The 16551-nt window shown below is 38.6% G+C and overlaps 1 protein-coding gene across 1 annotated transcript in view; it reads left to right on the forward strand.

The window, feature by feature from the left end:
* The window catches only part of LOC126100948 (uncharacterized), a 149349-nt gene that overhangs the window by 77101 nt on the left and 55697 nt on the right, over positions 1-16551 (forward strand). Inside the window, exons 9-10 of the mRNA XM_049911609.1 lie at positions 5074-5269; positions 15907-16117. Of these exons, the coding sequence (XP_049767566.1) occupies positions 5074-5269; positions 15907-16117 (407 nt within the window). The remainder of the gene's footprint in view (positions 1-5073; positions 5270-15906; positions 16118-16551) is intronic.

The raw sequence follows: 16551 nt of genomic DNA on the forward strand, positions 1-16551 counted from the left end.
AATACATTTGTTGGTCCTATTTCCAAGAGTGTAAAAACACCGGTGTATGTGTGCTATGGCTGCTGATCAGTCATCGCGTTTGTGTTTGGGTTTGTTCTTATAGTGAATGAAATATACAAATCCAAAGGCTTATTTCTTGATCAATCCTAGAGTTTTATGGGTCACTTCTCACTTCTTTCACCTCTGGCAATGTTTGTTGGTGTGAAAAAATTCAGACTTCCATCATGGTTTGGAATCCATGTTAAACTGTAGTGCCCCCTGTAACTGGTGGTGTCAGTCAGTTCAGAAGATGGGAGGAAGGCAATGGCGTACTACATTCAACAGGACCATGCGTGGTGGCATCCAGAACAATATTTGGCCATATGAAGTCTTTACTTTTTTTAGGAGTAAAATATGGTAAGACAAAGGTTCATTTGATCCCAGGTTTCAGAAAAGCGTAGCCCTGAAGAAGAAATTGATGTGTAAAAAGAGGTACACACTGTTTTGTAGGAATGTCTGAATGGATTCAGCTTGTAATCCATGCGATTCAGGTAAGTGTGAGAATTGAAGGCAGTTACTATACTGGTTACTTACTCATGTATTGAGCCAACTGTTTCAAACAGTGGCCACGAATACAATGAATTTGGTGTAGGGAGGGTTTCTTGTTGAAAAGCGGGAAGTTCAAAATTATGTCAGCAGGGTGTCTACGACCCGGGCCAACCGGGGGATCTGGGAAGAAACCGGGATTTTTTTCATCCGGGAGAAAACCGGGAAAAACCTGGGATATTTTTAGAATTCCGGGATTTTTTCATTGTTTTAGTTTTCAGTTAAATTTTTGTGATTGTGACTAGTAAGAACAGACACACTAACAAAGGATATCACTGTATCCCGCTACTGCAGAATAATACTTCAACAGTAAAACATAAACGAGAGAGAAAAACAAAAATAACTTAAATTGCAAAGGAAAGCGCCATATACAACGATGACACAAGTGCTCACGCAAGCGTCTGCCGATTGAAAATGTGTCAAAGTCTTTAGGAAGACTATGCAGTGCTTCATAACAACAAATTGCCTCCAATGAGCGTGAAGTCGCAACTGTTTACATTCGATTTGTTTTAGCAGTTAACGCGCGGGCTCATGCGCGTGCGCAGTAGAGTCACGTTTTAGTAGTAGATTCTCCCGCTTCTGTCAACAGGGATGTGGCTGTTGGCTGTGCAAGCAGTCGCAGCAAGCAGCTAGATACTTCCGGGAAAAGGGGGCTCCTAATTCATATTCTTGAGGGGAAAAAAAACTTGTTTCACGAAGTACCTAGCATCCAGCGCACGTTTGCCTATCAATTAGTCATATGATTTTGAAACGCTTCTCTGTTGGTTTTTGAACACATTTTAAGTTGATTTTTGAATGAATCATAAGCTGAGTTTTGAATGCATGCATAGTGTACGTGATGTCTCTGTGAGGAGAATCCTCGTCGCATCTAGAAATAAACTTTCCACAGACAAAAGGGGACGGGGCTATACGAGCTGAGTGGAGTAAAGTCGAATGGATGAATGGCAATCGCTGTCTGATTATGTGGCTGATTGGGTGTGCGAATGACCAGTGTTGTTATAATTACTAGCGAAATCCATAGATTCATACTATCAGAATGGAAATAAACGACTGACAGGAATAGCAGGTGAGAAAGATTATGTATTATCTTCTCGGTGTGTCCAAGAAAATGAAGTTTTGACAGAAAATGTTTGGCCATATCGCTACACTAGTAAGGACCAGTAGTACAGTCCCCGGCTACCAGCCGCTTAAGTTCTATTATGGAAGTAACACGGAAAACGTGTTGTACGAACAGGTAACAACGCCTAACCAGAGAATAATTGCAGGAGAACCAAACCAGTGATTCCGGCAGGGTTAGTGAAGTTAATCGGCGAACAAATTTTGACAGTGGCAGCAATGGCTATTGAATTGGTGATGACAGGATTGTTTGTCAGAACTAGGACGGAGAAGAAACGAGGACATCACACAAATTATGGAAGAATAAGACGATTCCAAATTTATATAAAAATTTCGTAATACTAGTTTTCGATCTCATGCTAGAGAAGCTGGTGCATATGAATGAAACATGAAACTATTTCCTAACATAAAGCTTTTTGCTTGTAGTAGGCCTAATAGGCATTTGATATTGATACTTATTGGATTATATTCTGTCTTGTTATAAAAATGACCATTTGTGCCAAAACAGTCTCGTTTATTTGGTGTGTTATAAAATTGCTGCCGTATTAGAAAGGCCTATTTTGTTTTATGTAGCAGACAGTGACAAAATAGACGTAATCAGATCGAGAAACCACACCAGTCTTGGGTATTATTTGTATTAACAGCTTTTTCAGTATTAGATAACTACATTTCGATTTTCCATGTAGCAAAACGTTTGACAAACTTTGATGAGGTAAAAGATTCTTTCACAGAAAGGAAAACATGCCATGTAAAGCTGTAGCAAGATTAGAGAGAAAAAAATGCTAGGAGCTAAGTTTTGAAGAAATGTGTAATTTCTTGCTTATCTCTCGTCAGTACTGGTTTTATATATCCTATATTTAATTTTATGTCACACAAAACAGCAAGTTATTAACTAAGGGGCAATGAAGAGTTCAGATTTTCTGAAGAGTTCTTGTTCTCTCGATTACAAATAATCCCATCCGCTATTAATTGAGAGATTTTTTTTTTAAGAGAGGCAGGCTGCCAAACCGGCCGACTGGGAGCAGGAGCGGCACCACAGGACATTTCAATTTCCACTCTCCTGAATATATTTTGGACGTGCAGTAGAAAAATGCTTTATGAAGAGGCATGGAACTGCACTTGGGCATACTTAAGACCAAATAATATGTCTTACATTTCCTCGAATACATACGTTTTATGTTTCAGACTTTTCAGAAAGATGTGCGCTACAAGATGAACATATTTTGAAAATTCGATTTTTTTTTAGTATTGACCCGGTTTGCAAATGTCGTAGATCCGGGGCTGATGCGCAGAGCAATCTGAGCTATAGTGGGTAGTCTCCACGTGACCCGTGTTTACGTTCAGTGATTTTGCTGTTTCCCCTTCGTTTACTCTCACGTCAAATGAAAACAAAACGAATATTCGTGGCCGGGAGCTATCAAGTGAATTAAAACACATTCACATAATTACTAAAGGCTGAAATATGTCATTAGTTTCAGATTTTATTTTATTTCCACCTTTCTGACAGTCAAGCATTAATCGCCTTGCGGAACAATGAAGTTATTTTCGTCTGCTAAAGAAATTTGACTTTTGCTAATCTTTTCTGCAGAGGCAGTCAATGTATTTGAAACGAAATGTTTAATTCCACAGTACTGGGTAGTTTCAACTGTTCGTTGCATTTCAAGTGCATGTTTTCATTTTCTAGCACGTATGGCATTATGCCATAATAAAGAACCAAACATGATATAATACAGTACTGGTGCTCCAAGAAAATTTACATCCTGAAAACCACACTTAAAAGCTTAATATCAGGTCGGGGCTTATGGTACTTCATTGGGAATCTGGACATACGAGTGTGCCTTTAAGTATGCACTTTAAATTTGCACATTTTAATATGGTTCACGAAATTCCGCAGTATCATCTTTCATTGATGATCTTTTACACGTACGCACGTACATACGGGCTTCCTACGTCATGATATCTACCCAACCGCGGTGTCACCTGTTACCTGAGCTCTCTGGCAACTGCTGAAACTAACCTATTTGTAACAGGTCGCGGGAAAATATTAAGATTGGTGGTTTGAAAAGCGTTACTTTCAAAGTAAATATCCTTCTACGTAAGTTGAACTACGTACAAGAATGGACCATGAATTTATTAAATCACGAAGTGTTTGACTCTCATTTAAAAATCAGGTGTCTGATGACGAGCCATTTAGAAGCATTTCGAACCCTTGAACCCTGAAGATCAGACATTTATGTCATTATTAAAAATTTTACAGGCACATTTGTATGATATCTCTTAAAGTGTAACACGCGCAAAAAAGATCAACAGTATATGCGAAAGCTTAGCTTCTCTTGCAGCTTGGGACCAATATTTTATGTGAAAGCTTTGCTTTTCGTGTGACAACACTATGTATATTAATTTAAACTATTAACTTTCCCTGTTTGGCGCGCTACTTAACACTGACGTTGCTACTGGCCGACTACATCACGTGTCCTATGCTCCCAATAGCCTCTGTCATCGGCTGGCGAGATCACGTGACATGAATTACAAACGGCTTACAAAAGTGCATCGAAATCTCAGTTTCAATGGTTCAGAAAGTAACATGCGGCGTTTGGTGGATTTCCAATGTATGTTTTCGTAATACGAAAATACGCAGCGTACATGTTGCTGCACATCAGAGATATTTCCAAAATGTGTCTTTTTCTCTGAGTTTCGTTTTCTAAAGTGCCGGGAAATTGTACACCCGTGTACAAAACCATAACCATTCAAAAGAGTGATAGGGGAAAATATACTGTCGTCCGGAAGAAAGTGTGTTTTTAACCGGGAAAAATCCGGGCATTTTTTTTTCCTTGTCCACGTAGACACCCTGGTCAGTGATGTTCGATGTGTTTCAGATTTCATGAAGAAAAGAGTTAATTCTTTCTGAATTTTACGTTACCTTAATGAAGGGGCTTTAACATGTCAAAATTTATTCAGATGATCCAGAATGGATTGTGAATTCAAGTCTCATAGAAGCTCTGATTGTTGTAATTCTTCTAATGCTTAACTTTATCTTGATGTATGGATGAAAGTCTGGTTGCAAAAGCTAGTTTACAGGCCTTGATAAGCCTTCCTCTTGTTGCTGTCTGGTAACGTGTACCTAAATGAATGTTTCAGCAACTGTTACAACAACATCATGATAAAAGCCACTTGCAACAGTGACTGCACGTACATCTAAAATTGTGGCAGCATGATCAATTAACTTAAGAAAATTCTATTGAAGATTACAGGGGCTGCATAACTTCGTGATTTTGTAGATGGATTCTGGTTTCGTTCAAGATGATTCACTTTTTACATGCTTATTTATTTTGTTACTATTATAATTAATTTTTATTGTTTTTAACCTGACAGATACCTCGCGGTACACGTCTTATGTACCTGCATTCATATCAGAGCCTCATATGGAACAAAGTTGTGTCAAGGCGCATGCAGAAGTTTGGTTTACAGCCTATAGCAGGTGACCTGGTGCTTCAAGGTGAACAGAGAGCAGAACCTGTTGAATTACTAGAAGTTGGTGACCATGATGCCACAGCTACTCAGCAAACAAGTAAGAAAGTGATTCACATACAGTTTCAAGGAACCAGAGTTATCATTGCTAATTGTAATAGTAGTATTGCAGCAACATTTAAAAGAAAATAAGGAAAAAAATTGTATTCAAGATATTACTTCTGTGTAACCATATGATTTTAACTTGTACTTGCCTTTCAAATGGAATGACACATGTGAAAATATTATGTAGATGGAAGTGGGGTATCAAATGCTACAGTGACTTGAAGAGGGTTATTTTAATCATGCAAACCATTCTTTACATTTAACCACTAGCAGACTTCCCTATGTAGAGGTACATCACTATTAAATCATATTTGACACTGACAAGGGGAAATTCCCAGCGATGAGATTGACTTTCTGAAATCATTTATTTAGTGATGTAGGATAAGGTCCCCGGACTCTCACCCTGCCACCATTCACACTGATGAGCACTCATTTGCGAGTAGTCATGGGGGGGGGGGGGGGGGGGGGGAGGGGGAGGAGGAGGAGTTTAGAATTTTACACAACGCTCTTCAGCTTTGATAAACGGATATTTAGTAGACTAGTTGTGCAGCGTAATGGTTAAAGTATAGGCAACATATACAGGAGATTGTGGATCAATCTCTTCATGCGATTTAAAATCTTTTATGTTTAATTCTTTATCAAAATGACTTTGATCATTATTTTTATTCAGTTAATAGGGTTAGATGTATTTATTTCTTTTCCTTCGTCACATCATTTTATTTGATGTATTAACTTTTTCAAATTGCTCACATTTCTTCTTCCTATCATTCTTTTTTCACTTAAAATCGATGAGAATGTGATTGTAATTGTTTTTGTGTGTTGACTTCGATTTAATTTCATGTGTTTTATCACCCTATATTTTTGTCCATGTTATTGCAGTAATTATTTCCATTCCTCATTTTGCTTGAGTTTTGTTTGCTTTATAATCCCTTATTTTGTTTAAATTGTCATCTGCCTTACTTTGCCCATAGTGGAACGACAATGTTTTAAATGTTTTTATGAAGTTATACAAAAAAAAGTGCATCTTGTAACTAAAAATACGCTTTTGACTCAATAGCACAGTAATGTAAATGTTATTCAGTGTTTTGCTTTCTGACTGATACATTGCCACTTAGCAGTGTTTAAGTATTATGTATGATAGACAAACAAAAATAATCAAATTTATGTTGATAAAAATGATGGAACAAAGCAGTAGAAAGCAGGTGAATTTAAAAAGTTGATCCCACTGCTGAGGACCTCTCCTTGTGAGTTAATGAATTTTCATTCTAATGCCTCAGCAAGTGTCTCTTAACAGTGGGCACAAAAACATAGTAAGTCATTCTTGAGAAAATTTCAAAATATTTTAGCCTCGTGTTTCTTTATAATGGTTTGTGAAAATTAATAAAACATTTACAGTGGAATCTCGTTAGTACATTCCTCAGTACTGTAGGGTGTGAAAACGTGCGGGGAGACAGTACTATTGAACCTCTGCAACCTATTCATGCAGATTGTTTACTGTGATAGAAATGATGCGCATAAGTAGTTCGTGTAGGTTGGAAGTAGCTCTGACATCATCAGACTTCGATAGCAGCCCAACAACAAACCGAATTGTGTGTAACTCAGTCACCAGTGTTATTTCTAGTGAGAGTTAATAAATTAAGAATAGTGGAACATTACTCAGAAAGTGGACAAAAATTGACACATGAAGAGTGCTGATACTACACAACAAACTGAACATTCCTTCATCAACATTAAATACAGTGGTGAGCAAATAGAAATGATCGAAGCACCATGTATGGTAGGCTGAAATGACAAACAAAGATGAGTGCACAACAACCAGTTTACAGAAATGGATAACATGTGCTGTTGATGTTGGCTAAACAAGCTCATGCTTCAAATATTCCAATTGATCTTGCTGTGTTTCATGCTAAAGGAATATATTTGGCACTCAAGTTGGGTCTTGCAAATTTCTAACTATCTACTTATCCTTGAATTGTAAGGTTCAAGAACAGACGCAATTTAGTGTAGAAAAGTGAGAGGCTGGAAGCATAAATGTTGACACTGTTCAGTCATGGAAGAAATCTCTTCCATCAATCATAGAAAAGTATAGCCCCAATGACGTTTTTAATGCAGATGAAACAGGCCTCTTACTTTTCACCATATGCCAGACAAAACTCTAGTAGTTCAGAGGTGAGAAAACCATTGTGGAAAATTTGGTAGAGAAAGGCTAAATATTTTATTATGTTGCACTAATAATTGGGAAGGTGAAAAGTCTGTGATGCTTCAAAAAATGTGCAGACATTTCCATGTAAAAGTAGTTTTAACGTGAACACGTGAGTAATGACTACTAGAGAAGTAGTAGAAATGATCCACAAAACTACTGTCCAATATCCTTGGCATCAATTTGTTGTAGAATCTTAAAACATATACTGAGCTCAAACATGTGAGGTATCTAGAATAGAATGATCTCCTCAGTGCCAACCTGCATGGATTCTAAAAACATTGCTCATGCAATGCAATGCAATGCATATTTCTGAAAAGCATTTGACTCTGTACCACACCTTCATTTTTTGTCAAAAGTATGATCAAGTGACATTTGTGACGGGATGAGGACTTTTTGGTAGGGAGGATGCACATGTTATCTTTGATGAAGAGTCGTCATCAGATGTAGAAGCAAATTCAGCTGTGCTGCAGGGAAGTGTGTTGGGACCTGCGGTTCTTATATATATATATATATATATATATATATATATATATATATATATATATATATGTGTGTGTGTGTGTGTGTGTGTGTGTGTGTGTGTGTGTGCGAGTGTATACCTGTCCTTTTTTTCCCCCTAAGGTAAGTCTTTCTGCTTCCGGGATTGGAATGACCCCTTACCCTCTCCCTTAAAACCCACATCCTTTCGTCTTTCCCTCTCCTTCCCTCTTTCCTGACGAAGCAACAGTTGGTTGCGAAAGCTTGAATTTTATGTGTATGTTTGTGTTTGTTTGTGTGTCTATCGACCTGCCAGCACTTTCGTGTTATGTAATAGAAAGAAACATTCCACATGGGAAAAATATATTAAAAACAAAGATTCCATGACTTACCAAATGGGAAAGCGCTGGTAGATAGGCACAATAAAAAACACACACACAAAATTTCGAGCTTTCGCAACCCCCGGTTGCTTCGTCAGGAAAGAGGGAAGGAGAGGGATAGATGAAAGGATGTGGGTTTTAAGGGAGAGGGTAAGGAGTCATTCCAATCCCGGGAGCGGAAAGACTTACCTTAGGGGGAAAAAAGGACAGGTATACACTGGCGCGTGCGCGCGCGCGCGCCCACACACACACACACACACACACACACACACACACACACACCCGCACATACACAGACACAAGCAGACATTTGTAAAGGCAAAGAGTTTGGGCAGATATGTCTGCCCAAACTCTTTGACATCAGGACCGGATACCATTCATTTATAAGTAATTTAAGCTGTTTCACTGTGCAGAGGAACATTGAGGATATCTACTTACTTGTGTTGGCAGTTGTCCTTGGTTTGAATTCTGGAATATTTCCTTGGTCTTCTTTGGTAAAGGAATTTTGGACAACCATGTTCAGTAACTTGCTCATAATACAATGAGAAATGTTACTATCTTGGACATTATGCATTTTATAGAAGTGTCTGGGGTTCTGTGCAAGATAGCATGATCTCAGATCATTTAAAGAAGGCTGGGTTTCACCAGATACTTTCAGAAGACTTTATGCCAGTAAACAGGAATTGCAGCTGAGCAATGGCAGCAAGAAATGGGCAAGAGGAAAACACTGCCTACCTCCCTCAGCTTCGATGAATACATTGAATGTGACAAAGGTGTTGGTGTCTTGTCAGTCCATGACAGTTGAAGCTCCTATTAAAACAGATGGCAGAGAAATAATAAGAAAGTGAGGATAAGGATGAACAAGAATCTTTGCCAGTTCCTACAGTGTCAATAGTTATTAAAGCAGTGGACACAGTAAAGAACTGTTTTTGGTTTTGCAGTCGACGAAGAATTGATGAAGGTATTACCTAAGATGGACAAAACAATAGTAAAGTTAGACTAAAAGAAATAGCCAACCATTGCTAAGTTTTCAAACCTTTGTGAAAACAGGATGGCACACAATATCTTACTGTGTTATAGTGTAGTTAGGCTGACAAGATGTACGAGGTATCAATAGTTTCTTGAAGTGGCGATCTCTTATTAGATTACCATTAGTGATTCACCGATGCAGAGACAGTAAATGAACAATGTGTTTTTGTTTTGAGAACAGTACCAAAAATTTCAATTTTGGAATATTTTTATTTTTTCTGTTTGTCATACCAGGTTCATGTTTTCAGTGCTAGAGGCTACACTCTCAAGTCGCATGAGTTTCTTGCGTTCCAGTTGGGTGATGGTAGAAGTGCACACAGCCATTATATTGGGGTAGCCAGTGTTACTGTATTTACGACATTTTGGCTTCTTTTATACTAACATGTAAATTACATGTTCTTGCTTTTTCAATTATACTATAATGAGATAGCTTGTCAGTAAGTTCGGCATACCCTAAATATGGTACTCTTAATTCTGCATTTTTACTAATGAAAAAATCGAATCATTATCAGATTAGGTATTTTTCAGTAGTACGTTTTCGCACTTGTGACATTCAAAATCTGTGATCTTTCTAAATGTGCTAACGAGATTCCACAGTATTTCAGAATTTTATGGGATGGTGACAGTGTATTTTCTTAGTACTTCATGTTTAATAATGTTCTATTTTTGTTTAAAGGTGCAAGTTTTTCCATTGGTTTCCTCACAGTCGTATATCAGTCATGTTTCTGTGGGTCCCTCTCCTTTCTCCATTGTTATCACAAAGTCTTAAAACTTTATTTGCCATAATTAGTGTTTCATGTATGCATCAGTTTGCCCATATGAAAGATAGTCTAGCTTCTTATGTACTCACTGTCCTGTTTTATTGTTTCCTGTTCTACTTAACTGATCCTGCAACCTAGCAATCCGGTCTTACTCCTTGTTTAATTTATTCATCAAGTTCCCTCTCCTTTTCTTCCCCCCTCTTTTATTTTTAATGCTGACTTGACCTCTCTTTTACTCCACTTTACTCACATCTAATCTGCTCCTCTATTCTAACTTCATCTTCTTCTAACTTCAACAACATGGAGGATATTACAACTCACCATTTAAAGGTGGTGTTCAGTCTCAAATAGATACAATAATAGAGTGCTGAAATAATGAATCATTTGGACTGTCTTTCTGTAGTGGAAAACACACACACACACACACACACACACACACACACACACACACACACACACAAAATAAGTCTGACGAAACAGCAGTCTGCTGGGATGGGTGGTGTGGGTAAGTATGAGGCATGAGGTAGGACGGGGAGGGATAGCAGAGTGGGGGGAGGGGGTGGGTGCTAGTGCTACCTGTTATAGCATGCAGGGCCTTGGTGGGAACAGGATAGGACAGTGAAGCAGAGTGTCGAGAGGCAGTGCCTCAACGGATTGGGGACATGGTTATACAGAAAAAGAATGAGGAGAGAAGTAGAGGTGGGGCAAAGGCTGACAGGTGCATTGGCAGGATAGAAGACATGTCGTACGTCAGCAGGAGCAGGAAAGGGTATAGGTAGGTGGAAGACGGGACTAATGACGGTTTAGGCCAGGGGGCTTACGGGAACAAAGGGCATGTTATAGAGAGAGTTCAAAGTTACGCAATCCAGAAAAGCTGACGTGGGTAGGAATAACCCAGATGGCATGGGCTGTGAATCGGTCATTAAAGTGAAGCATGTAATGTTGACCGGCATTTTCAGCAACTGGATGGACCAGCTCTCTCTTGGCCAGTTTGATGATGGCCATTCATGTGGATAGACAGATCTCTTGTTCCTTGCATTTGTAGTCTTCTACCACCTCCCGCATACCCACTATACAGCCACATAGGTGCACTCCTCTCATGACCTTTGTATCTCTCAGGACTGGAGCAACTGAATCATATTGTCTGACAGGGTCTTGACTGTCTAGCATTGTGGCCTCAAATAAGGAGTATACTCCCCATCCCTCTCTCAGTGATGTTCCGCTGCCCACCGAATCTACTTATTATCCTTGTTCTACTCCATTCCTGCATCTTACCCCCTTGTATCATAACTTGCATCCTCGCAACAGACCTGTATGCAAGACCTGTCCCGTACATCATCCCACTACCAGCTACTCTTGTCCTTTCACAGACACCTAGCCCATTGGAGGCGTGGCTACCTGTGAAGGGAGCCACGTGATCTACAAACTAAGCTGCAACCACTGTGACACTTTCTACGTGGATATAAGTCTATGTGGATAAGATCAGCTGTCTGTGTGCATGAATGGCCCCCGCCAAATTGTGGCCAAGAAACAGCTAGACAACCCAGTTGCTGAATGTGCTGCCTAACTCAGCGTACTTAACTTTGATTGCTTCACAGCTTGTGCCATTTGGATTATTCCTACCACCACCAGCTTTTCTGAATTGCTCAGGTAGGAACTCCTAACCCTGTTCTTCAACCTTCTGTAGCCCCTGTCTCTCACCTACCTATCCCCTTCCATGCTCCCACTCTAGTATCACAAATGTCGTCTAACCTACCAGAGCCCCTACGAGTTCTTTTGCCTTCTTCTTGTATCCTCAAGCATAGCTCCTGATACTGCACCAAACAGCCCTATTCTGTCCCCACCAAGACCCTGGATGCCCCAACAGACACCACAAACATCTTCTCACACACTTACTCTGCTGTCCCTCCCCTTCCCACCTCCATCCGCCTCATGCCTTCTCCTTACACCTACAACCCATCTAAGCAGATTGCTGCTTCGTCAGATGCAGTCACAGTTGGTCTCCAGGGCCCTGAGACAACGGTCATGTGTTTGAGAGTTGTGCTAGTGTAAATATGTGTGTTTTTCTGCTGAAAAAGGACTTCATCCAAAAAACCTTTAATATTTTAGCAGCCTTTTTCAACATGCCTGTCAGGTGACTAAACACATCTTCTGTGGTGAGTGGCAGTCTATCCTTTCCATAGTGTTGTTATTTCAGCCGGGACTTTCCATTGTTTGACTCTTGACTTAAACATGTTTTGGGCTAGTACATGGTGGCTAACCAGGAACTCCTTGATTTTAATATTAAATAACATGAAAACAAAGATTGGTAGAAGAATTCAATGCAACAGAAGGTACATGTATTGTGAAAACAGTGAGAATATTATAGAGCAGTTCTGAAGTAATAGTTACAAAAGCTACTAACAGATGCACTGTAATAGCAATACCTAATGCCTATAAATAATACTCCAATGCCCAGGGTGACTCAAAAGTGCTCTGGTAGATTTGAACGGGCAGGCAGTGTGAGTGACGATTAATGGAAATGTTGGTCCAGGCCAACTTAAATTTGTCCCGAAAATGTCGCCACAATTTCGAGACTTACTGAGAGATATCAGAGCAAATCTAACTGAAGAACTGCATCACAGGCTGTTTTGAAGCATTTGAGGATGTGTGGAGTTGAGAAACAATCTGTGTGTGTTTCCAGTCACAAGGTCAAACCTTTACATGCTGTGGGGCAAAGGGCTGACTTTGCAAACCAGAGTCTTACATTAATTGGTGATAAAGGATTTGGTGTTTTCTGCATATGGTTCACAGTCAAATCAAACTTCAGCGTGTGAATGAATGTATGAATAAAGAAAACTAGCGTGAAGTGAAACCACTGTGTTCTGCCAAAATTACAGCTTGAGCTCCAGTATGCATCAGAGACTGTATTGGTCCTTTCTTCAAGCAAGAAACAGTAAGCAGTGAACACTACATTGGAGTTTTAAAACAATAACATTTTGTCACCACTCAGCAAGCATTGGAGGATAGACCAGGCATAATGTGGTTCATGCAAGATGGGGCTCAACCACAGCATACGGAATAGGTATCTTGTTGAATACTGAACTGTCAATCTGTGTGGCAACTAAATTGATTCAAATTGACATTACAAGATGTGATGGCAAAAATCATTTCAAATTGGAAACAAGTCTTGGTTACGAAGTTATCTAGTAGTCTAATATTATTTAATATTGTTTCACCCTTTTGAGGTATCATTAGATTGTTGATAAAAAGAAGAAACCAATCAGCTACAAAGAAATAGTGGAGGGGGTGTGGTCCTATCTTGTAAGACTATCCAGGTAAAAAAGAACTAAAAGTAATAGCAACTGGCGTAAAAGTAGCTGAATATGTAGCCCATTCATCATAAAGCCATGGAGAAAGGGCATAAAAGTAACTGGATATGTAATCCATCGATCATAAAAATGTAGAATGTAAATTGGGCCTAGTTAAAAGAAAAGAAAACAGCCAGTATATCATCAACAAGGTCGCAGAAAAATTTCGACTGCATGTGTTGTGTTAGAGCACACCACCTGACTCCACCACAGCAGTACAACATAGGACCATACTTACAAAATAATCGCGCTATGTGCTGCACACGGCACAATGTCCATTCAGCACATACACAGATATTACTGTGTCAGATAAAGATGCAAACACTGTGTATAATGTGCCCAGGTGATGCACATGATTGGCATAAGGCACATTTATGAAAGAGAAAAACTACATAAATCTAATAAATTAAGATGAATTATATGTAAACCATTGCAATCAAATGAAAGCGTTAAGGTACTCCTATGCAGAGCAGAAAGAATAGGTGAAATCATGAGATGAAGAAACAGTTAGTCAAAATATGTCACTGAAACAGTCATATGAAGTAAAATAGCTGAATTTTGAAGTGGATGGACAGCCTATGTGTACAAGATTAACAAGTGCAAACATCAAGGTATCAGAGTCAGGGGAAGGGGCAGTCATCAGCATTGCAAACTAGGTTGAAGAGCTATTTTTGGGCATTAAAATAAAGAAATATAAGTTATGGCACATAAAACAATAACCTATGGTAAAAGATCATTAATAAGACCACTTGAAATCCCCTGTCTTTCCCTCACAACAAAATGAACGTAAGTTAAAAATAATGCTGTGGAGACATAAAATAAAAGGTATCATTCCAGCAACATACAAAACGTTTTTAGCATTGTATCATAATATTCTTGATTTCAGTGTTTTACTTATTTTTTTCTGCTTTATATAGGGATACCTTGCTGTACTTCTGGTTTCATGTGATTGCAATGGTTTGCATACATGCATTTTATGTAGTTTTTGTGTTCAGTAAACGTTCCTTATGCTGATCATACACACTGCCATGGCATCTCTTTTCGTAAATTGTCTAACATACTAGTCACTATAATCTCTGTCTTGCTTGCATCTTGATCAGTCACAATAATATTTCTTTGTGTGTGGGGCAAATGGAAATTGTGCTGCATGTGGCTCATACCGTGTTTATTTTGTAAGTGTGGCCCTATTTGATACAGCTATGGCAGAGTCAGCTGGTAATGTTCAGAGTAATGTGATAGTTGTTGAAGTTTTTACGCCACCTTCTTGATAATGTAGTGGCAGCTTCATTTTAACGAGGTCTACTTTATATTTTGTGTGTTTAAATGATGGATGCGTTCCAGCTCCATTTCACTGTTTGTTTCAAATTGATTGGCTTCTTGTTTTTATTGACAATCTGTTGATGCCCCAAAAGTGTGACACACATTGATATTTAAAAACTTTTCAACCAAGACTGTTTTCATTCTGAAATAATTCGAAACCAGTTGGTGTAGCAACCTGCCACAATGGAGTGGAAAAAGTTTGGCAAATTTCGTTTTCTGTTTATGGCAGTAATCTAATGCAAATGATATATTGAGGACTGCAAGAGATGAAATTCAAAAACCTGAGAGCTTAAAGGTGGAAGATAGGATGATAATCAAGGCAGAGATTACTGAAAAACCACCATGAAAGATGTAATCTACTCTTATTAACTCTTTCAATTTTTTTTTCAGTAATTTCTGTCTTCTTTATTGCACTGTCTTCTGCCTTTAAGCTCTCAGGTTTCAGATCTCATCCAGTGCAGCCCCCAACACTCAGCCTTCCTTTCCATCAATTTTAGTAAGTCTCTCTTCACTCAGGGTTCTGGGCGACATTTCCCTAGCTCTTTCCATTCTGAAACCTTGCCAATCCTTTTACCCTCATTCCTTCTCCTTCCCCTTTGATCCTTCGGCCAGGAGGAGCAGCCACTGGCTCAGAAGGCTTGCACATTTCTATAACTTTTATGTGTTTTCACAAGCCACTGGTTGGTGAGTAGATTTTTCATCTATGCAGTTACATCATAAATTAATAAATAGTAACATGAATTACTGTCATGTACCTGTACCGTAAACTATAATTTGTGTTTGTTGTCAAAGTTTTTTGATATATCCTAATAATATATATCCTATATATATCCTATATATATATGTCCTATATATATCCTATATATCTTAATAAGAGACAGATTTTGAACAGATGTTGTGGAAAATGGACATCCGACAAAGAACAACACTTTACTCATGCTGTAAGGCTCTAACAAATTGTCTAACATAATAGTCACTATAATTCTTCAAATAGAGATACTGATTCTTATGTGAGATAAATAATTTTATGCAATTCATTAAGAAAATGCAAAGTATTAATGTTCCATGTGCTGTGTATTCTAAGCTTGAAGTTATGAAAACTTCTCACTTAGGTGATACTGCTGATGACAATGCGAGCAACAGACAGAAACCCTCTGTGCGAATACTTTCAGAAAGTGATGTGAAAGACTTCACAATTTATGATATTGTTTTACCACTACCTGGCCATGATGTAGTATACCCACAGAATGAAACAAAAGAATGGTTTGAAGAACTTCTCCAAGCAGATGGGCTGTCACCTGCCAAATTGAAACAGAGTGTGAGGTTTGTACATCATAAACTTAAATTATTGTTTTATTATAAATTTCTGAACAAGTAGTAGTAAACGTAGTTATGCAACAATTTAATTACTTTGAAAATGATGTGTTTCTGTGCATGTGCTCCTGCTAAATCTGAGTCTGTGAGATTTGTTTGGATTGCTTTTCAACTGTGGATGGCAGTCTGCATTTTGTATATAAGCTACTGTAGTTGTGAATGAGCAAATTTTGCAGGCAATGAAATACATTTACTGTAGTGGGGCGACACCTTTGTTACATGAAATCTAATTGAAATAATGTAGGCATGTTTCAGTTCAGATGCTGTGTGTGGCATTCTGTGTGAAATAAATATTGTCATTGTTTCACTCAGATATTGTTTACCTTCTGCCATCATCACACATTTTAGCCTTCCTTGCTGCTTGTCATCGTCTTGCCTCCTTT

Source organism: Schistocerca cancellata, chromosome 9 (genome assembly GCF_023864275.1).
Source record: "Schistocerca cancellata isolate TAMUIC-IGC-003103 chromosome 9, iqSchCanc2.1, whole genome shotgun sequence".
Taxonomy (NCBI): Eukaryota; Metazoa; Arthropoda; class Insecta; order Orthoptera; family Acrididae; genus Schistocerca; species Schistocerca cancellata.